The sequence below is a fragment of the Taurulus bubalis genome (genome assembly GCF_910589615.1).
Source record: "Taurulus bubalis genome assembly, chromosome: 19".
Lineage (NCBI taxonomy): Eukaryota > Metazoa > Chordata > Actinopteri > Perciformes > Cottidae > Taurulus > Taurulus bubalis.
The window spans coordinates 7,619,286-7,641,567 of record NC_136607.1 but is presented as its reverse complement, the minus strand read 5'-3'; the positions used below and the strand labels follow the sequence as shown (position 1 = coordinate 7,641,567).

Here is a 22,282-nt window from a genome sequence, read left to right as displayed (position 1 = left end):
GTCAGAGCTTCGGGTCCTGTTACAGTGTGCGTGCTGCACAATAGAGGTCATGCTCCATTGGGGGTCTCCCAAATACAAATCCAGTGGAACCGTAGACTGCATGTTGTATATTTGATCTAAGTGGAACTATGGCAGTAGATTAGTAATACCTTTATATGTGGAGGGCATATAACTGTCAGTTTAGTCATCATGACCGTCTCTATTTTTTACCGGGACTTTGGCATGCATTCCCACATGATGTTTTCTAATTCCCAATGACACCTTAATGCATAATGATGCTTTTTCTCTCCACAACTGAGTGACAGCAGCCTCACCAGCACTGACATCTTGCACCACATCAGTTAGGAGTGGCTCTGCAAACTACAAAAGCCACAGTGCAATCAGGAACATTCAATAGCTGTACTCAACAAAAGATTCACTCATACCTTGCTGAAAAATGTCCACCTGGACACCGAGTCCTGCTGACACACACGGATAGCTTATATTGTAAATCCAATATGAGATGTGGATGCTTTTTTGTCCCATGAAAGCTCTGTGGAATAGCAAAAAATTGTTTCTATGTGTAACCAGGGACATTTATGACGATGTATTTCCTTGTCATGTCCTTGCATTTGTTCATGTGGTCAGAGGTTTCACCCAAGGGGTTAATAGAAAGTGATTGCTTCTGCTTTGGAAAGGACCTACATTGGAAGTCATGTATAGAGGATACATTATGGCATTAAATCATCATCCCAGAGTCCCACACAAAAGTCTGGACACTCCTATGGTTCTATAATTTGCTCGATGGTAGTGTATGTAAATTCTCACCGAAAGTGTCCAGTGCCATTTATCACAGACTGATCCTAAGAGGACATGGTAGGCTGTTGGATCAAGCTGAATACAAACAAACATCATTTGAGAAAAGTCACCTTTATTATTATTCCCCTGAATGACACTACACCATGATTGCAAGATACAACATCCTCTCAGTATCTTCTTGTGACTTCACAATGAGAGCGTGAATGAAAACATTAAAAACCTTAAGTGACAATTGTGTGGCGGTACAATTGTGCCATCAAAGATATCCAAGCATCCAAATGCATTCGCCTCTACCGGTTTAGACTGCAACCCTGTTTTCTACAAACTATGTTTGTTAAACGTTGAACTTTCCATTCAAATAAGTTAATGTCGACTTTTTTTTCACACTGGACAGGAATAACGGTCTCCTGGGTTAAAGTCCTGTGTTTGTCCTGCCTACTTGACTGTGACTAGAAAGACATTTGTGAAACATCCAAAACAAACGTAATTCAGGATGAAACATGATTCCCTCGAGAACACTCATTATAAATATGTGAATATTCCCATATGCGTCCCACAAATAAGGGACAATAATGCACTCACCCCTTATGCGATGTCTGCTTTCGTAGCAGGCCAGTTCTATTGTAGAAGGACTGCATGCATCGTCTTGTTTACTCCACAGTGAGCCCTGATTGCACTGGCATGAAACTCCAGAAAGATGTTTCTGTGGCACTGGTAATAAAGTTTCCCATCTGGGGATTGCATTGCATAGACATTTGAAATGACATTTTGAAATCCAATAACGCAATGGATACTGTGCTATTGTGTGGTTTGCCTTACTTTTTAAGTCGCTCTGCTCTTAATTGAAAAACACAACGCTGATTTTTTTTCCGGTGGAGTTTGGAGGGTAGACGTTTTTAATCAGTTTTAAGTAAAAGAAATTGACTTTCCGAGTGTCCATCGCTGCTTCCTTTACCGTCTAGTATTTGATTGACATGGATTCTCATCTTAAATGCAGCTCATCTGCCTCCACTTTTTAAGTAACACCGCCATCTGCTGTTTTCATGTTGATAGCACACGTCATTTTACGTGTCAAGAATTGACTTGGTATTTTTTTTTGCATGGTTTACAATCACCTGCTAGACACAAATCAACTTTTTTTTTTACCCATTTTACTTTACTTTTAGAGCTTATAGCTAAATCATTGAATGACGCAAGTATCTCAAACCACATGAATCCTCGAGCTCACTGGGTCTTTGCCCACCCTTACACACTCCTAGTCATCCCTTAGGTCTGTTATTAGTTAAGGAGTTTTTGATTTCCCTTCATACATCTTTCTAGAAACAGCTGATATTCAAGAATCTAATTTTAGAAGTATTTCATTCCAAAAAAGTAATTAGAATGAACCGCCCGTTTACACGCACCCACGTAGGAGATTAAAACGACATGTGAAGTCTATACTGCTCTGTTTTGTACACCGCAGCATGGCCTCCTGTCAGTGTGTTGGACAGATCCATTCTGAGACAGTATGTCTAGACCAGGTCATTAGTCATGCATCTGCTTTTCAAAGGCAGTGTCTCTCTCCTTGGTGCTGAAATATTCAAACTCCAGAGCCCCAAACCACTTCTTTGTCAAATACTTATGATTCAGGGTCGTTTTGCGTCTCCCATTGGCAGGCGTAGTGTCAAATATGCGTATTTATCACATTTGTCAGTGCAGTAGTGTAGTGTGCATACAACAGAGTACACCAGGCATTATGCCTTTAGTTTTACATACGTTCCATCTGTAATATCAGGGTTTTAAGAATTATGGTGTTTTCATATTCAATAACAATGCTCTCGATCTTCTTCGGTTTTCTGGCGACATTGTGTCCGTTAAATCATTGTTCTACATTAAATAAAAACTGTCAAACCGTTTGAGGCTGAAAGCGGTGAAACAGTTAACTACTTCAAGAATGATTTATTTTCCATGTGAGAACATTCACAAGAAACAAAAGGCATTCATTTGAATCACAAACAACTCCTTGTGTTGTTGGTAGGAAAAAGCTCTGTGGTCGAAAGGCTTCTATCAAAACGAAACAACAAACACAGTTTGTTTAATTTCGAAAGAAGGGAAAGCGGGGAAAACAAAATAATGTTCTCCCATTATCTCCCTAAAACATGGATTAGGAGTTTGATTGCAAATTTACTTCGGGGTCCATTTCATGATTATAGTAAGGAGCCCAGTACCAGCTTTATGTACACACATATAAAATACATACATATATATTGTACAAGTAAGAATATCTTAAATCCCTTCAACACGTTGCATGTCTTCAGGCACGTTACATGTCATATTTAAATGTCATTTTCACAGTACTTAAAAAACAAAAACATTGCGTCTGTCGTATATTTCCAAAAAATAATTCTGTGGTTTAAATAAAGCTGTACTTCCCCCTTTTTTTCTAAACATTACACATTTCACTTTCCTTCTTTTCCTTTCTCTGTTCCTCCACCCTTTTCCAGGTTCTCTCTGGTTCTGTAGTGTTCTTCTGGTAGGTTCCTTAGCTTCTCAGCAGCCTACAAATGCAAGAACACGCAATCTTGGTTGAGCAATATAATTAGTATGCTGTGCAGGATCAGCTTTTTAAAACAAACCCCTCAGCATCACATCTCAAACCTCCCCATTTTAATCTTTACCACCTAACATCAGTAGAATTAATGAGTAACTATGCACTGCCCAAAAGATGGGTTTGCACATGTGCATTTTACAATATTCACCTGTTCAGGGGTGAGGTCCCTCTGCTCCTGGGCAAGCATCTCATACCCCACCATGAACTTCTTCACTGTAGCTGACCGCAGCAGAGGAGGGTAGTAGTGCGCATGAAGCTGCCAGTGAGAGTTGTCTTCCGTTAAGTGGGGGCCAGTCGGGGCTCCTGAATGAGGAGAGGCGAGACATTAGACTTGAGACACAGAGCCAGCTTTACTCAGCCATGTCATCTCAGGTTACGGTTTAGTTTATTAGACCAAAACTTCCAATCCATCCGAGCGCAACAATCCACTTACAGACAAACATGCCCATGTCCTTCTTTGGAGATGTTATCTAGAGGCCTCTAATTGACCTTTTTTCCATTAAAGGCTTGTGGGTTCTGCACCGCCCTAATGGCGAGAGGCAGTTTATTCCACTCCGTGGCACCAGCAGAGATGAAAGAAGCGTTTCCCGCCATGATTTTAACTCTATAACGATTCAGGTTTAGCTTCCCTAGCTCTGCTATTGTGTGTGTTCACGCCGAGTCTGCAAGGATTATCCAGCAGATGGGTTGAGGGTTTTACGGTCTTTAAATATTCCATATTTGCGATTGTCTAGTGAAACTGAGGAGACGGAAAAGGACACCGTGCATTTTTTCCTGTCAACTGTTGAAACGTTGTATTAAAGTAACCATAAGGTATATAAGGTAAGGTAAGGTAACCATAGCGACAAAACGTCTCCCTGATGGAAGTCAAATTTTACGAATGTGTACTCGATATTTAAATGTGCTCAATGTTTCTGCAGAACTGGAGGATAGGTAAACACACGGACGCAAACAGAACGACGGCACAATCAAACGCTGAAGGCTAATTAAGGATACGCATGGCCAGGACACAACACACTCATTTATCTCCCCGCCATACACACCACACGAACAAGCCCCTCTGCTCATTAGCGCCTTTAAGCTGCAGAGCAGACAGCAGCTATCAGGTAGCTAGCAGGACAAATTAAAGAAGCAGCCGGTGTTGACTCTGTGGGCAACAGAGCAATAATCTTACAAGTGCAATAAAAAATAAATAACGGTTTTAAAGTGATAAAGTACTTTCTATGAGGAGGAACCGCTGATCCATTCTTTCAGAGATTGTTTTATATCACGGCCACTGAGAATTCTCTGCTCTGATTAGCGGGCGAGGGGTCTACTAAATTCTGCTAACTGGACAGTATCACCAGGCACCACTGGCACAGGTGTTTGTATTCTAAATGAAAGCATCAGTATTAAACTGTCGGCGATGAAAGCAACGGTTTGGGCTTCGGTGGTTTGGCTAAAGGGCTTGGAGTTTGTGGTGTTTAGTTTGTGTGACCAACACAAAATGTGCAAATTGGCCAAGTGACAAATGTTTCTTAATTTCCCCACGTGTAAGGCTTTTAAGAGTTTTTATTTGTCTAAATCAAGGACAGGGAGGATAGAGCCCCCAGTAGGGCAAAAGTGAGTTGAAATGTGAGGCGTTAAACTGGGTTGAGATGGGATGACGGCCCGCAGCATTATGTTCACATCATTTTCATGCTTAACATCCAGAAATCTCTCGTTTCCTCTGTGGAAGCTTTTTTTATCACCATTTCTTTGACAAAACCTGCAGATTAGTGCATGAAAAATTGCATTATCGCACAACGCGATCAATACTCTTTTAAGAGGGGCATTACCAAAGTGATTTGCGACATTTAAATACCTTCTTTGTTGCCTGCGATGCTTTCTGATCTGATGGGGGATTAGACGTAGAATTAGAACTATCTCTCTTTTAAAAAAGCCATTCAAAAACAGAATCAAAGAGACAATGTATCCACAATAAGAGCGACCGTTTCCTTACAATGGCGGCTAATCACACACTAGATAAGGAATGAAGAGAAACAGATGCTCCTATTAGGAGACAATTACGCACTTTTAAATATGTTTGGGTGTGTTTGTTCTGCTGCACGCGTGCAAGCATATAAGAGTGCGTATTTTAGAATGAATTTAAACGTACAAATATTTCTCTCTCTCTCTCTCTCTCTCTCTCTCTCTCTCTCTCTCTCTCCTCTCTCTCTCTCTCTCTCTCTCTCTCTCTCTCTCTCTCTCTCTCTCTCTCTCTCTCTCTCTCTCTCTCTCTCTCTCTCTCTCTCTCTCTCTCTCTCTCTCTCTCTCTCCTGAAGGAGTAAGCAGGTAGCTTGATCTAATCCATGATTTCCCAGGTGACTCAAACACCATCCAACCACGTCTATCCCCACACTGACACTAATAAGCCTGGCCCAAAATAAAAGCTGGCTGCTCCGAAATGAACCCGAATAAAGCGCCAACACAGATGGGGAGATAAGGCAACTCATTATGTAAGCCAGGTCTGTGTGTGTGTGTCTATGAATATGAGTGTGTTTCCAAATGAGATGGTCAGTGTGTGCAGCATTTCTATGTGTGACAGACTCGCTGTGTGTAAACTCGCCAAAGCACATCAGCTATAATCCCAGCAGTCTCTTTTCCCTTAATCCCCCTTGATGAGGTTAAAATAACACTATTGTTTGGAGAGTTTAAGGTCCTTTTGCCAATTTTAAAAAAAGAAGAAAAATATTGAGCATATTCCATCATTTGTAAGAATAGAGTAGAAAACAATTTGTTGCAACAGTTGTAAGTAATAAAGTAATTCAGTAAATATTTAAGCGCTTACATTACAGTTGGCATATTAAACTAAAAGATCCATACCTCACAGGATGCTATATGTGAAATGTGTTAAACTAGAGTTTTAGAGCATCAACAAGCAACACGATTTACATTTTACCAAGAACTGGAACATCTATGCCACACTGTGCTGTAACAATAACATCAAACACTGGTTCGGTGACATTATCCTGATGGAGGTACTATAATGGCCGAATTTCAATGGTGTGCTCACCACTTGTAAGCACCTCTTTGGCAGATGTTTTCCAACATTTCTCCGCCAGCCTTGTAAAAAAGAAATAATAATTTCCTTTGCCACAGAAAATAACCAACTACCTGCCTGCGTATAACCTTCAAGAAATTGCTGTAACACGGCCTTTGACTTTGTAGCCATCTATAAAAATGAAACGCACACAAGATTAAAGCCAAAACTTAAGACAAGATCTGTAGGGGCCTTCACCACAGGCAACTTTAGACCGAGATTTTACTTCAAAGATGTGATATCTGATCAAATAACATGAAGAAAGCCAGTGAATGTCTGTGTCCTCTCATGCCCTTTGTCCTCTTCTCCACACTACAGTTTGAGAGCATCATCTTCCTTTTTGAAAATCTTTAATGTGAGCTGCCTCGCAAAAACAAATAAAAAAAGCCGCTTGTGAGGGACCCAGGTGATCTCTCCACAATGGATCTGAGACGAAACAATCGATACAAATTGTCACCAACTTTAATTTGGATTAGTCTCTTCCTGACTACGGAGCTGTGGACCAAATAAAACAAGATTAACTTCAACCTTGTTGTTAGTCATGATGTGCACACCTCACTGGCTTGAGGCTGTTCATGGAAGATGAAAAAGCGCACCATTAGGGAATGGAAGAGCGGAATGGAGACAAAACAACAGAAGAAACGAGAACGTCTTCACCGCAAGGGTTCTTAAAGTGATCGGCACTTGGCGAGAAACAGGTATACACCCTCCCTGTAAAGCATGTGTGCAAGTTGTCTTGGTAGTGCATCTAGATCCATGCTGCAGCGTCTATCTTCCCAGACGGGACATCACTCTGAATGAGAATGCCTCATTGAGGTTTCCGGCTGCAGGGGTTGAACCTGCAACCTTTCGCTTCTACGAGGATCCCTCTGACCGCTCGGTCGTGTTGACACGGCTCTCCGTCCTGTCACACATCCGTCATCGCATCACCGCACTCTGCCCCCCTTTTTGTTCCAGTTTGATCCCGCTGCAAAGAGTTTGTCTGCCAATGCTCACAGTGGCTTTCTCTCATCTCCCTCTCCGTCTCAGTCCAGGTGAATATCAGATTCACAAGAGGAACAGCTGCCTCGGTGGCAAACGCCTCTCTTTAATATAAAGCGTACGGTCTTTGTGTGTTTTGTGCAAGCTGCTTCTTCACAGCCAATTAAACACTACAGTTAAACGGAAATTACTACTCGACTGTTGTGGCGTGAGGTATTTTTAAATAAATGTTTTGGATTTTGGATTTCACCATTGGAGATCTTTGCAAATGTGTTTCGTCTCTCTGCATGTTCTGTCAGAATGACAGAATGAAAAAGGTAATTTGCGTGCTTATTCACTTCTTGTTACCGTTTCTTTTCATTTCCTCTGACTGAGTGCAAAAGAGACGGTAACCACAGGAGAGTGGGCGCAGGATCCAGACTGTGAAGGTCAAAACTGGTTAAGCTGCACGCTGAAGATGAGAACCTGCAGCAAACATTGAAAAGGGAAACCTAAACTTCAACATAGTGTGGTGTAGAAAGTATTTGCATATACAATGCATGAAGCAGTATAATCTAAAATCGAAAGCTCTTTGAAAAAATACACATTATGCTCTAATCAATAGTTCTACATCAGCAATGGATCATATGGCTGTGTAATGGGAAAGGTGTCGCTCTTGGTGACAGATTATCCTCATTCTGTAGTTCCTCTTAGCTCTACATGGTGTTTTAGCATCTTTCAGCTCATTATTTTGGGTTTTATGGCCCACCACTTTACTGTTTTGGATCTCAACACTCTCAGCAACAGGGATAACACATTTAAACAAGCTCTAAAAACCCAACGTACAATTCCCTCCCAGCATATGATACCATCCACGAATGTTAGCAAGCCGCTATGGAACTGCATTTAGCTGCTAAAGAGCACGGTATTTCCCTCATGAGGAGACCAAAAATGAGCTAAAAAGGAGAGTGCATATTGATTTTAATATTCATCAGCTGGAAAGAGACACAACACCAAATGAATGCAGATGTTAAATAAGCCATTATATGCTCATAACAACTAGTTAACCCTGCCGTCATGCAACAGCTTTGTTTTTGTTTCCCGATGATACTTTAGCTGATGGTAAAAAACAGAATTACACCACGAGGGCTCTTAATCGATGTGAATTCACGCTTTTCCTCCTGATTATATATGTAAAAAACATGATGTAAGGTGATGTGTCATGAGTGTGCATTGAAGTGGTACAAAGTGGGTGACATCAAAGCTGAGGATTTCTCATTTGTCAATTTATTACAGCAGAGATGATTGAAACGCAACAAGAGTGATCAAATCTGTGAGGAACACACTCTGCATCCTAATCGACACACGTCTTTCTAATGACATTGGACGAGCTAATCAACATTCCTGTGATATCAATGCCATGTTGGTGGATGATGCGACCTATTGTAAAGTTAGACGCGAGACGAAAAACACGTGGTACTACTAAATCTGTTTAAAATCTCAACTGTGACTCAGCTTCACATATTTCATGACTTTTGCAGACAATGGAAATGGAGCTCAGTCATATATCAGAGTGACAAAGTTAATTTGTTCCCGGCTGGCCTGATATGTGAACAGCCTCCAGTTTGTATCAGTATTTGTGTTCCAATCCATCCACAGATTTTTATGTATTTAGATTAAAATTATCTTTAATCTTTCCCGACCATCTGTGCCGCTCTCCTTCTGTCGCTTTACAGAAGCAACTTTAAATATTATCATTGTCATTGAAACTTTTTTTTCTTGTCAACCCTCCCACTCCTTTGTCTTACCGTGCCAGCCCATGGAGTAGGGGAAAGAGATCTCAAACAGATTGTCATACTTGGTCAGCAGTCGCTTCATGACGTCAGCCAGACCTGATGAACAGACGGACAGAAAGCAGGAGGACAGTGAGGAGGGTAGTGATCAAATTAGGGATTGAAGTGTGTTCCTTACTTGATCACCTGCAACTAAATATGCATCGATTGATTAATCTAAGCTTATACGTTAAAAAAAGGCATGTTATGCGGCATTTACAGCTCAACCCAAATCAATTTTGAATTCTGTATTGGGAACATTTACAACACCAAATACATTGAGTATTTGAATTATCAATTAAATAGACACACTGTTCAAAACAATTCATCAACATTCTCATTTTTCAACAAATGGCCAAACAAAATTCAGAATACACACTGAACATAATGATTCTGTGCAATTTTGAGGGTTTTTTTGCAGAACACAACAACCTTAGAACAAAGTTCAACCCATTCTTTAAAAACTGATCTGGATTATATTTAAGACAATAAGAAAATCTATGTTTATCTAAAATGTCAAAAGCTGTAATGGGGTTTGATGTAAAGCTGTATTTAAACTTCCAACAAGACAGCTTTCACTGTGCTATTTCTGTCACATCATAAAACAAGCTGAAAATACTCCAAACGTATGTCCTCGTGATACACGAACAATGTTGAGAAAACTTTGACCATGTTTGGTTTGGTTGATCCACTCTTGATTGATCTCCTTGATTTTGGTGATCAGTTGATAAAATAATCATCAACATCCCCGCGTCAGTCGCTCGACTCAACAAATCCACCTGTTGTTTAAAATGTCCGCGGGCCCAGCTGACAGTTCGTCTGTGTTGATTATAGTGTGATGCAGCGGTAACGCACTGAGCCTCAGAAGACACCTGTCCCACCGATCCGTCTTGTCGTTATTCCTTCGGCTTCACTCCGTCACCACGCAGAAGCTCGATCAGCTAAACAGACTCTCGGCTGTCAACAGAAGTCTTCCAAATGAGCCAGTAGCTGATTCACAGATGCAGTGGTGTTTGTCCTTGAGAGGGAATGGGATGTAATCTCACAAGTTCTCCTCGACCTTAAGATAATGAGTTCTCAGGCAGCAGCAACAACAACAACAACAACATCATCTACTTGAGTCATCTGAACGACAGTCAATAACTCATTTATTTAACAATCAACAAAGCGCTGTGTTGCTTTATAAACTATTTGATAGAGGGAAGGTTGACGGGCTGCAAATACATACAACCACCATAATCTACTATGTAGCAGCTTGAGTTAGCATATTGTTAGCTACGAAGACATGCTTGAACTCAGACATCATCCATTCATAACTAGCATCCAATTATTTAAACTTTGGCCCACACCGTAAGAAGGTTTTGGATGTAAATCATTTGAAGTTTTATATCTTATTGAGCTGATTTGAACTGTGAAGGAACATAGGAGATCTCTCTCACACTCACACACACACACACACACACACACACACACACACACACACACACACACACACACACACACACACAGACACAGGAGGCCCCTTGGTCAGGAAGCAAACCTGCAGTTCCCCTCTGAGTCCCCTTTAATCTTAATTAGCTCAGCGCTCCCTCCGTCACTCACTGCCGTGTCTTCTAAACTCACCCTCCCTCTCCTCTGTGGTCAGGTCATTGATCCTGAGGACATGTCTCCGTGGTAACAACAGCGTTTGGTAGGGCCACGTTGCCCAATACGGAACCACCGCCAGCCAATCAGAAGTCTCCACCACCACGCGCTCCTACAGAAGAGACACAATTTACACGTTTTTGAATATGCAGGGAAGTAATATTGTGTCCATATTATTGTGTTTATGCTAAACAGATTTTTTTTCTAGAAAAGTCAAAAACACTGATTTATAAAGTCAGGTTCTGTTCCAGATTCATAGAACATAACTCAAAGACACATGACATTGCAACGATGCACATTACTCCAAATTACCTGAAGTGGTTGACTTTATTTGTCTCAAAAGGTATGGTACATAGACATATATATTATTATTAGGTTCATGGCCAACAGGTTGACGGACTGAAGCCGGTTAAGTTGCAAGCTTTGAGAATAGACAGGGAGGCTCAAACAGCAGCTGAAATGCCTAAAAAAAACATCTACTGGATGGTTTGCCAAAACACTTGTACAGACATTCATGGTTCCCAGAGGATGAATTATTTACATTCATTTATTTATTTTATCACAGATTTCTACTTGAAATTAAGCATTGTTGAGTTAACTTCTGTTTCTAAACTTATTTGGAATTTGTAAAACGTATTGGAGCCAATGAACCTGACCTGGAAAATCTAAAATCTGTGTATGCAATCTGAGCAGCTGTAATGAGCATCAGTCAGCTGGTTGAGCTCCTTGAACAATCCTTAAAAAAACAGTTAGAGCCATCTAAGCAGATAATTAATTCATCAAAACCTCATATTCCACATGAGAGAGGACGGCTGGTCTCAGAACCATCTGCTCCACTTGACCGGCAACGTCTCCTGTTCTTCTTTCTTTGAATCCTTCACTAATGTCTGCGCTTTATTCCAGTCTTTCGGCTAATTACTGTAAACGATTTCAAAGCTGAATGTTGATGAAACGACTATACTTTACAAACATCTACCCCAATTAGTTATAATGAACACACACTTATACCAGCCAGTAAACACACAACCATGTTCAGACCGCTTTGGCTTCATAAGTCACCTCACAACATGCGTTGAGACCAGAATCACACGAATAAAGACAAGGAAAACTGTGTAGAGGTTGACGCAGCACGCTCTTACTTTACAACAAACGGAGTTCAAAATGGTTATAAAACAGGTCAGTGGCTGAACGAACGCTTTATTACCATAAACTGTTTAAATGCAGAATGTGTCAGAAGCTGAGATTTAACAAGCTGATGAGTGGGCACAAACACGCCCCGACCTTGGTATTACATTTCATCAGAAATAGATTAGCTGTGTGTGTTTGTGTGTGTGCTGAACAGCCGCAGTAGGGACAGTCAGCTTCATACTAATCCCAAAATCACCACGCACGATTTCTCTCTCTCTCTCTCCGTTGTTTTACCTCGAATTAGATTTCCAGTAACCGCATGTCAACATGTATTCCCAAACACAACTCCCTGTATGCCTCAGTCTGATTACGTAGTGAAATAGAAAGTCTGCTGTGTCAAGGCCTCGGAGCAGAAACAACAATTTGCAGCAGGGTGAAACGACCGTAGAGCGTAGTTCCTAAAGCTGACTTGATTTTTTATTTTTTTTTGGCCACTTGGGGGCAGAAGAACCTCACAACAAGCTGAGAAATACTACGTCCTGACAGATAATCACCTCGTAAAGTTGTTACGCAAACAGCCCGTTTACACACAGACGGCCACCTTAGCCACCTTAGCATTTGTGTGCTTTTGACCGCCTGATAATTGAGTCAAATTGAGTCAAATTGTTTCCTTTTGGCCTTCACCAACTCCTGAGAGAATAAAGCGGTTATTTCGCTGCTACATGCTCAGCTAGCTGATGACTGTGTGTGTTTGTTGTCTAGTGCTGTAGCATACAGTTTATTAATTCATTTTCTGAAAAGAGCGTCCTGCTGCTACTGGTGACAGAGTGGTGAAACTGAACTGTACAGTAAATGTGCCAAAAGCAGTGAGCTTTGCCAGTTTGTTAGAGGCATGGCCGAGATGGGACGTTTAGCTCCGCCCCTTCACATTACTGCAGCAAATCCATAGCAATATTTTCCGTAACACGTTTAAAGTTGTGGAGCACTCGTCAATCAATCATGCTAGCTACATAGCCGTAGTGCTAAATAACGTGTTGATCTTTTATAGACTGTATGACCGACATGAGATAAAAATGTTCGTGCACTTTATCATTTTAACTGTCAAGACAAATGAATCTACCGCCTGGAACATGGAGTCCAGTAGGTTCCTGTAAATTGCAGCATAACTCTGGAATATGTGTCGAGCAAGAAGTTTATAGACTGAACATGTGTTGGGCAGAATGGTGACAGTAAACTAATTAAAATGTACAAAAAAAAAAAAAAAAAAAAAAAAAAAAAAAAAATAACGAACAATTATAACGAACAATTATATATATATATATATATATATATATATATATATATATATATATATATATATATATATATATATATATAAATAAATAATTGTTCGCAGTAATCAGACACCAAAGCAAAGAGAGAGTGTTTGGGCATCCTTGCCCATGAATCTCCCAGAGGTTTGAACAAACTTGTCCAGGCATTAGTGCATAATTAAGGCATCTTCTGGGAATGCTGTGATGTTTAAAACTAAGAGTAGTCCATCTGACTCCTAATGAACTTCACTTGCAGTATAGGATTCTACTTAACGCCTGGTGCAATAACACTTTGACTAAAGCTTCCTTTTCAACAGATATTTTTTTTTATAAGTGAGGAAAGGATGAAAAGGAGGAAATTGTATTAATGATATGTGTATCTTTAAAGTGTTTAGCAATGCCATTATGAAGAGCATTTTATGTTCAAAATATTGACTTAACATAGCAAACTTCCTTCTAACAATTTTACACAGCCTTCTCTACTTCAATCTCAAACTTCCTCCCACTCTTCTTCCCAGCATATCTGTTCTCTGCTGCCCTTAACAGGATTATAAAGGAGCCGAATTGAGACAGAAAGAATGAAAGAGAACCAGGATGGAGGGGGAAGATTGATGAAGAGGAGGAGGGGTGGAGTGAAGAGAAAGAGAGATGGAGGACGTCCTAAAACAGACACCTCACAGACCGCAAATCCCTAAGAGGTTCATTCAATTAGCTTAGAAAGTTTGGGTTTCAAAGTCAAGAGTGTCACCAGAGAGCCGAACCCCAATTCAAACTGCTCCAAACACTGCAGTGTGCCAATTTACGGTCCTAACCTCGGGTCACGGAGACAGGAGCAAAAGACACACACACACACACACACACACACTTCCACTCTGATTTTATAAAGGTCAGTCCCCATGAGCAGCTGTCTAGGAGATTCAAGTGTCTACTCTGCTCTTCTTGAAACCTTAATGCTATCTCCTCTCTCTTGCTCTCCCACACACACACACACACACACACACACACACACACACACACACACACACACACACACACACACACACACACACACACACACACACACACACACACACACACCTAGTCGGCAGTATGAACAAACACTAAATAATCATAATAATAAGGAAACCCTTGGATAACACTGAACACACAGCACAATCAACATGGGAAGAGAGGTGATAAATTGACTTCAAATAATCCTCCTATACCTAAATAACAAAAAAACGTGCAATCTGTTCCAACTTTTCTACTCAAAGGACGACTTTGAGGTGGAAGTCTAAAAGGTAAAGTGATAAAATGCTACATGTTAATCACATTTGGATAACATAAACTGGCAGCACATTGGATTGGCTTACAGACACAAGGGGAACCCAGCATCCAGAAGAGTTGGACGTGTAGTGTAATAACAAAGCGGCATAAGTGAGACATCTCTTTCTCGGCTCCAGGAAGCGAAGTGAAGACGTCACGGCTCCGTCAAGTTTAATTCTGGTGTCGAGATTCCTTCACGGATTCCACCAAAATCTCTGCTCACTAATCAGATATTTGCCAACACGCTAAATGCGCTCAGGGTTAGGGTTGCATTAGACCCTTTCATCTGTGGTTACTGCAGTGATGCTCCACACACACACACACACACACACACACAAATGGGAAATCACTCAAATGCAGACAGTCGTGATTTTTTTTTTTCACCCCTTAATCTTCGCACAGGTTAAAGATGGATGACGCAGCATTATGCTAATGAGCATCTCTGCTGTCCAATGACACGCTTCGCTGACTGAAAGGCAGGCCGAATGTGGGAGAAAATAAAAATAAAAAAAGTAAGATGAAGAGAGAAACATGTCGGGAAAAGGTGGAGAGGCAATGAGGGTAGTCACGGTGAGCAAAATACGATGTCACCATTTTGCATAAATCTCATAGTTAGTTTTTTTTTTAAGCAGTCAGCTAAAATAACTTCCCCATCACCATTCACGATATTTGTCATGGTCATCAAATCAAAATTTCAGTGAGGTAATCAACTGGGCCATTCAAAATAAGCACTTAATTTCATCAAAACATGCCATGTATTATTGTTTGATTTAATGTGACTGCCTCTGTATAGTCTGGGACGCCGGATTTGACGCATGTCTTCCTATGATGCATATGTTGAAGAAGATATTTCCTGGACTATTCTAACAAGAATTCTAAGACTAAATGTTTAACACTTAAACTAACTTTGTATTAGTTTTTACGCTAACTTATAATGTAAGTTACACATTGTTTATTTAAGAAAAGGCAACCATGTAGCCATACTCAACAAAGTTTAATTTAATTAAAATGTTCAGCACTTAAAACTTCAACATAAATGGAAAAAAGAAATGAAGGAAACAAAACTGCCTTCTCTGTATGACTGTTAAAAATTAAAATCAAACGAGGCGACACCAAGGGCGAATACATTACACGCCTCTGAGGGCAAAATGTTGCTTTCCTTTTAGACATTATTTGCATGTGCGTTCATATTTGTACCTTTTTCTCAGCCTCTTGTTTGGCGTATTGCAGCAGCAGCGGTTCTCCGTGTTTCTGATGGTAGGCTCTCTGACAGCGGTCTGACAGAGCCGGCTCATTAGGAAGGAAGCTGCTGGCCCACACCTAAAATACAACAGGAGTCAGACAGAAGATGATGATGAGACATAACAGAAATCTAAAACCTGGGAGTTATCTATGTATGTGTTCTACCCTCTGATTAGAAAATAAAAGGTGTAATAAGCAATCTGCCCACTTCTCCCCTTCTGTAATTCCAAATGAACTCATTCATTTTAAATAGAGTAATGCATCAATACTATAAAAAAAAAAAAAAAGTTTCACAGGTGCACAGATTTCTTGGATTCAAAAGTGAGTTTAATGTGCTTTTCCCATTCAGGCTTTTTAGATTGATGAACCTGTTCTCCCCTGCAGCCACTGGCTTTCATTTATTTCACTACAGTGTGCAAATCAACTTGCAGACACTAAAGCGTCATTGAGATGGGTCTTTATCACAGTGAACAGCAAGGCTCCATGCTCGGGCTCAGAAAACACATTTTCTCAATCAGCTTCTTACTGAGAGTGTTGGGACATGAACACACGCCAAAAATTGGAAGAGCTGCAGGTATTTTAGGACACATTTTCTGTGTTTTTTTGTTGTCACTTGTGTCACTGGTCTGAAGCGGGCAGAGATGAGTTAGAAAAAGGTGTCTTGGCAATATTTTACTCAAATTGTGACGCCAGTTATTTTGCTGTTTCCTACGATGTCAGGTCACTGCCAATAAAATCTGACCAAACCACACCCACAAAGTCCTGAAAAGCAGATTTTCTAAAAGTTTAACTCTTAATGAATATTATAATACGGGTGTAGTCAGATTTATAGTCCCGTATGTGTGACAATGAAAATAGTACTGTATATGTATGGTTGCCGCCATACACATACGGGACTATTTTCTCTACGTTTGGTGGCGACAACTATTTTGTGCTAAAAGGGAGCTTACTATTACTATTTATAAAGTCGCAGGTAACCGTATTATAAAAGCAATAAGGTACTCGACTGTACTAAGGTACAGTTCAAGGGTTTGCCAGCCTGACGCGCAGCGGAGGGCCTAACAACACCCTTGAACAGTACATTATTGACGATACAGTACTGCCTCTCGTACCTTATTGCTTAAATATGTGAGGGTATTAAAGGTTATAGAGAAGAAGAATGACTTCAAGGACTTTGATTGGAATAATATTGAACCTAGATGCACATGGACGGGTCATAATGCTGTTTTATGACCCGTGTCTCCCACAGTGACACCTTCTCAGTCATGATATTTTCCTTTGTAGCCTCCCTCCATTTTTGGTGGGGAATTTGTCACACCCCACCGAAAACCTAGCTAGCTCTCCACTATCTCTCGGGAGTTCCCCGACAACCAGTCGGGCGTCGAGCCGGGGGCAGTAGCAGCAGCAGCGGGGAGGCTAGCAGCAGCGCTGGCTTGCTACAGCGGGGACAACCACCGAAGGTAGTAGCGGCTTGTAACCCGGCTTTTACTGTAATGGTATGGTGTCAAACATTATAGCTAACCAGCCCAACGGCTGAACATGAGGCCCATAGAGACAGAAACACACTCACTGATGAAAATGGCTTCCTGATTTTGATGATCCTTTTTTTTTTTTTTTAAACAGCTGTTTTGATGTTGAGACTTCCCTCTCATCAGCCACCAACCGGCTCTCTGTGTCGGGCGGTATTCACCCTCAACGAGCTGCTCGCTATTCGCTTTGATTGAAACGGTAAACATCCCCGAAGACAACCGACAGTTTGACGCTCTGAAACCGATGAGATGCTGCAGGTCATTTCATTTGAGGAAAACATTCATCTGCGTTACGACACTGTAGTTTCAATCAACGCTTCGGAGAAAACGCTTCTTGGCCGCGGAATTAGCTCCATAATGTACTTCAACGGCATTTCAGAAAGCTCTTTATGGAGAACAGTGAGCGTCTTGACAGACATTCAGATTATTTATGTTTGCACTCAATGGTATTTTAATGGCTGTAGAAGCAGGTAAGGAGGGCCAAATGACTCTAACGCATAACTAACTCACTCACTGCTGCATGATGAATCGGTACCTGGGATAACAGTCGGCGGGGTTTTGAAAAGGAGGTATTTTACATATCAGTTTGTTGCAATTAGCATCTAAACTAATGGACACAATTAAATGCAGGGATGCCAAACTAAATATATATATTCTTGCTCTGATGAGTGAGACCTTCACCAGAATATTGATTTAGTTATTGCTGCACTGAGGAGCAAAGCCGTTTGTGTGTGTTTACTAATGAACACTGGTCTTTTTTTTGGCCTCTACTTTGGTTCATTTTCATTATTTGTACATATTGTATGGGCGAGGCATTAATGTCAACTGCTTTACAGAGGGTATTTCTGGACCCTTTGACCTTCATTTTTATTGAGCTTTTAGGCCTATTAAAGTAAAAAAAAAAATCTGAAAGTAACATATTTGTGTCACCAGGAGTAGATTTTTCCAATTATAACATTCCATCGCATGAATAGAGTAATGATTAGAGGCATTCTGTGCTGCTTTTTGACCATTGCTTCAGGCTGCACGGCAAATTATTTTCTGATTAAACTTCACGTTTTTAACCAGAATGCAGAATGGAGAAATCACACCATCACCGGCTTCCTTCATTACAACTGAGGGCAAAAGAAACTGGATCAACTTCATCGGGGGAAACAAGGTCCTCTTGATGATCAAGCAGCTTTGTCATTTCTTTTTAATTCCGAGGTAATCTATGAGTGTCCTGTTGGCCTTGCTTCTAAATGACTGTATTGTCGTGGGTCTAGATAGCAAATGCAATGCAAAATAATCCGCAAGAAAACTGAGAATTATTCATGTCTGTTAGCTTTTTCTTTTTTTTGCCCTTTGGTAAGAACACAATTATTGCAACTGGAGCAGAAACCAGCCGAGCATGATGTTAACACCAATGACTTTTGAATATTGGCTAAAGGCTGCGCCGTGTTTATGATCGTGATCCGAGAATGACAGAGAGAGAGAGAGAGAGAGAGAGGGAGAGAGAGAGAGAGAGAGAGAGAGACAACACGGTTAGTGTGTAAATACTGTACATCTGCATGCCTCGGGGCATGTGTGATAGTGTGCGTGCACGCCTACATCCGTGCACGTGTGGCTCTATTTGTACACCCCGGATCTCTCATCTATCCGGCAGCCGACTGTTGATTCTCAGAGAAATGTTAGAGAGAAAAAAAAGCAAAGCTAACGGCACGAGAGAAAAGCAAAGCATATAATCTGTTCCCACAAGACAGAACTCTGAAGATTGAAAGACCGGCGATACTTTGGGAGTAACTAGTAACTCCATAACTGTTCGCTTGTGAGATGAATGATCACCTCGCAGAATTAATACAGTTTGGATCCCTCACATGAAAAAAGACTATTACTATTCCAGGGGCATACGTTTTTCCTTCCACCACTCCGATGAAAATACATACAGCTCTGTCCCTCTGAGACCAACGTTATCAGAAGCAACGATGCCTGCAGAACACGATTAACATTTTCTGTTCGTTATTCTTCAAAGTTTTAGATCTACTCTTCTTGCGTTCTGGCCTGGAGGGGTTGCCTGGCTGTACACGCACACATTTACTCTCTTTTTCCTCGACTTTGATGTCTACAGAAAAAAAAAAAAGGGGGGAATCTGGACTGCAGGAAAAAAGAAACAAAACTGATCAAACTTTTAAATAGCGTCATCAAAGACTGGATCCAGATTAGAGTTTGTCTCTGAAACTCTTTCGTAATAATACAAAAATAATGTTATAATAATTTTAAGAAGGCACATTTTTTATCTTGGAATTGTAATAAAAGTACAAACAACACTTTGACCATCTTAGTAGTATAGTATCTTCCTCTACTTTCTTACTGCAACTTTCTGAAGTACCTGATGATACAGTGTGTGAAAACCATGTTATTATCTGAGGTCACATACTGCCCTCTGCTGTAAATGTGTATATTACAGCACAGATTCAGCAGGGATTGGCAGAAATTCCTTTAACCGGTACTCCAAAAGCCTGATGATTTGAAATGTTATTGGTCAACCAGAGAGTATGAACTCATCAATAAAAACATCTGCAGGAATGTTAAGTTACATTGACTCTTTTAAGAGCTCCTCACCTCAGGCAACTTTTTTTTCTGCAGTGAATTATTAAGACACTATTCTTAAAGCAATACTGCGATATTTTGTGAATGAGGTATGCCCTGTTAATATGTGAGCTTTAGGTATTGGGAGGCAGTTTAGTTTTTGGTCAAACTATCAGGACCCTGAGGAAAGACTCACTACGTCTGAAACCTGAAGTGTTTGATCTGTTTACCGTGTTGTATTCTCCCTGTCTTTATCTACATTTAAATGTGCTTACGTGCTTAATTGACATAACGGTTCACTCAGCAGCTTCCCTGATCAAATGAGAAGGCAATATCATATATATATATATATATATATATATATATATATATATATATATATATATATATATATATATATCTAGCAATATATATCCTTCTCAGTGCTGCAGTAAAATACATGGACTTCCAGTGACTTGTGTATCATTCTCTGGCTGATAACCAGGATGTCTGTCTCTGATAGGCCCATTTCACTGTTTGGAAAGCTGACATATTATATTGACCATATTGACAAAAGCATTGTGGTTTAGAATTCAACACATCACTCCGTCTACAAGAACCAGTCTTCCGTGTTTTTTTTTTTTATTCTCGCTCCCGATTGTTCTCAACATCACACTGTTGAAGTGCAGTTGGTTTTGTCTGAATCACCTTACAGAGTAGGCAGACATGAAAAGACAAGAAAACACTCACACAGTAACATAGACGTGATTGTGCATTTCAAAAAAACTCAAATGTGACAACGGCACTTGAGTAATTGGAGATTTGTGAATAAAGAGTCAATCAAAAAGCTTTTCTATGTTGAGACGTGTCTGGCTCAAAACCAGCGAGCCCTTTTTAACACACGCAAACTTCATTTGCCATCGTGAATCTGATACGACGGCATCGGCGATGTGCAAATTAGACCGGTGACACAAAATCGTGTTGTGCTCATATGATGAAAGCATTTTATTTCATGTCGATTGCTGCACCTCCAAAGGGCCTTTTTGAAAGAGGTGGCTGGTGTTTGTGTGAATGCATGCATGTATCCCTGAACTTTATATTCTCTCTTCAAGGACAAGTGAGTAACTCATGTCGTTGAACTCGCTCGTGTTTTTTTTCCGCATTAGCGCATGCAGGCGAGTGAAACGATTACCCTGTGTGTTTATGCGTCTGTGCATTTTCCTACCTGACAGTGAGGATGTGGATTTGAACAGCCCATCATAGCTCCTTTGTTCTCAAAGATCTAAAAAACAGAAAATGAGAGGGAAATTGACTTTTTAATTCATATGTGGAGTGACTAACTAAATCCTTGTGGATGAAGATGACATAAAGATGATATTCGGTTGTTCTGTACTGCTTCAATTCCCCTGCGGCTAAGTATGCATTGGTCTGTTTCTTGAGAATATTTAGGGGACTCAAAGATTCAGTGCCTTGCTCTTGGACACTTCAAAAGATGTCTGCACTCGCATGTTTTGTTTCGATCTCAGGAAGGAGTTTTGATTTGACAATAGCATAAGCTACCAACCGCTACCGTATCACCATACAAGTAAACAGAATGGGCCTGGTCCAGAAATGCATAATTTGAGCTCGATCTTTAAAAATAATACTTTGATTTGATATAGCGCTTTTCTGAATACTCAAAAGACGCTTTACAGAGGACATTCACCCACTGATGAGAGGAGCTACCATGCAAGATGCCACATCAGGACTATCTAACATGCATACACCGTAGGCGCAGCTACGGGAGCAATTTAGGGTTAAGTGTCTTGCTCAAGGACACATCGACATGGGCTAGCGGAGCCGGGGATCGAACCGCCGATCCTCTGATTGAAGGACGACCCTGCCACAGTCGTCCCTGTGGCTCAGTGGCTAATACTGGGAATGTCAATATACTGTAAATGTAAATATAATGTTGATACTTTACAACGCCCACACTAGTCATATCTTTTGGGAGGTCACTGTTCCTGAGGAAGCTAATGATTTGTGACTGGCCATTTGAGCGTGTTGAAATAATAGCTATATACCAAAAGATTTTTGATTTATAAAAAAGGAAAAAGGAAGACTGTGTAAACAAACAAAAAAGACATTGGACATAAGTCCAAAAGAGCATTAGTTAGGAATCACCAATCGCTTGCTGCGCTACAGAAGTTAAAAGCTGACATGTGGAGCTTAAGCAGAAGCTATTTAAAGCAATATGAATCAATTGAGTTTGGGATTTTGGATCACTTCAGCAACCATCGTGCTTTACTTTTACAGCTCTGGCTCACTCTGTATACCTAATAAGATGTGATGAA

At 40.6% G+C, this 22,282-nt stretch overlaps 1 protein-coding gene across 1 annotated transcript in view; it reads right to left on the bottom strand.

Annotated features, from left to right (window-relative positions):
• Window positions 1-2,779: 2,779 nt before the first annotated feature.
• Window positions 2,780-22,282, bottom strand: part of galt (galactose-1-phosphate uridylyltransferase) — a 24,242-nt gene continuing 4,739 nt past the window's right edge. Inside the window, exons 6-11 of the mRNA XM_079235171.1 lie at window positions 21,175-21,231; window positions 15,829-15,951; window positions 10,865-10,997; window positions 9,218-9,301; window positions 3,537-3,691; window positions 2,780-3,335 (exon numbers count right to left, since the gene is read on the bottom strand). Of these exons, the coding sequence (XP_079091297.1) occupies window positions 3,237-3,335; window positions 3,537-3,691; window positions 9,218-9,301; window positions 10,865-10,997; window positions 15,829-15,951; window positions 21,175-21,231 (651 nt within the window). The 3' untranslated portion in view covers window positions 2,780-3,236. The remainder of the gene's footprint in view (window positions 3,336-3,536; window positions 3,692-9,217; window positions 9,302-10,864; window positions 10,998-15,828; window positions 15,952-21,174; window positions 21,232-22,282) is intronic.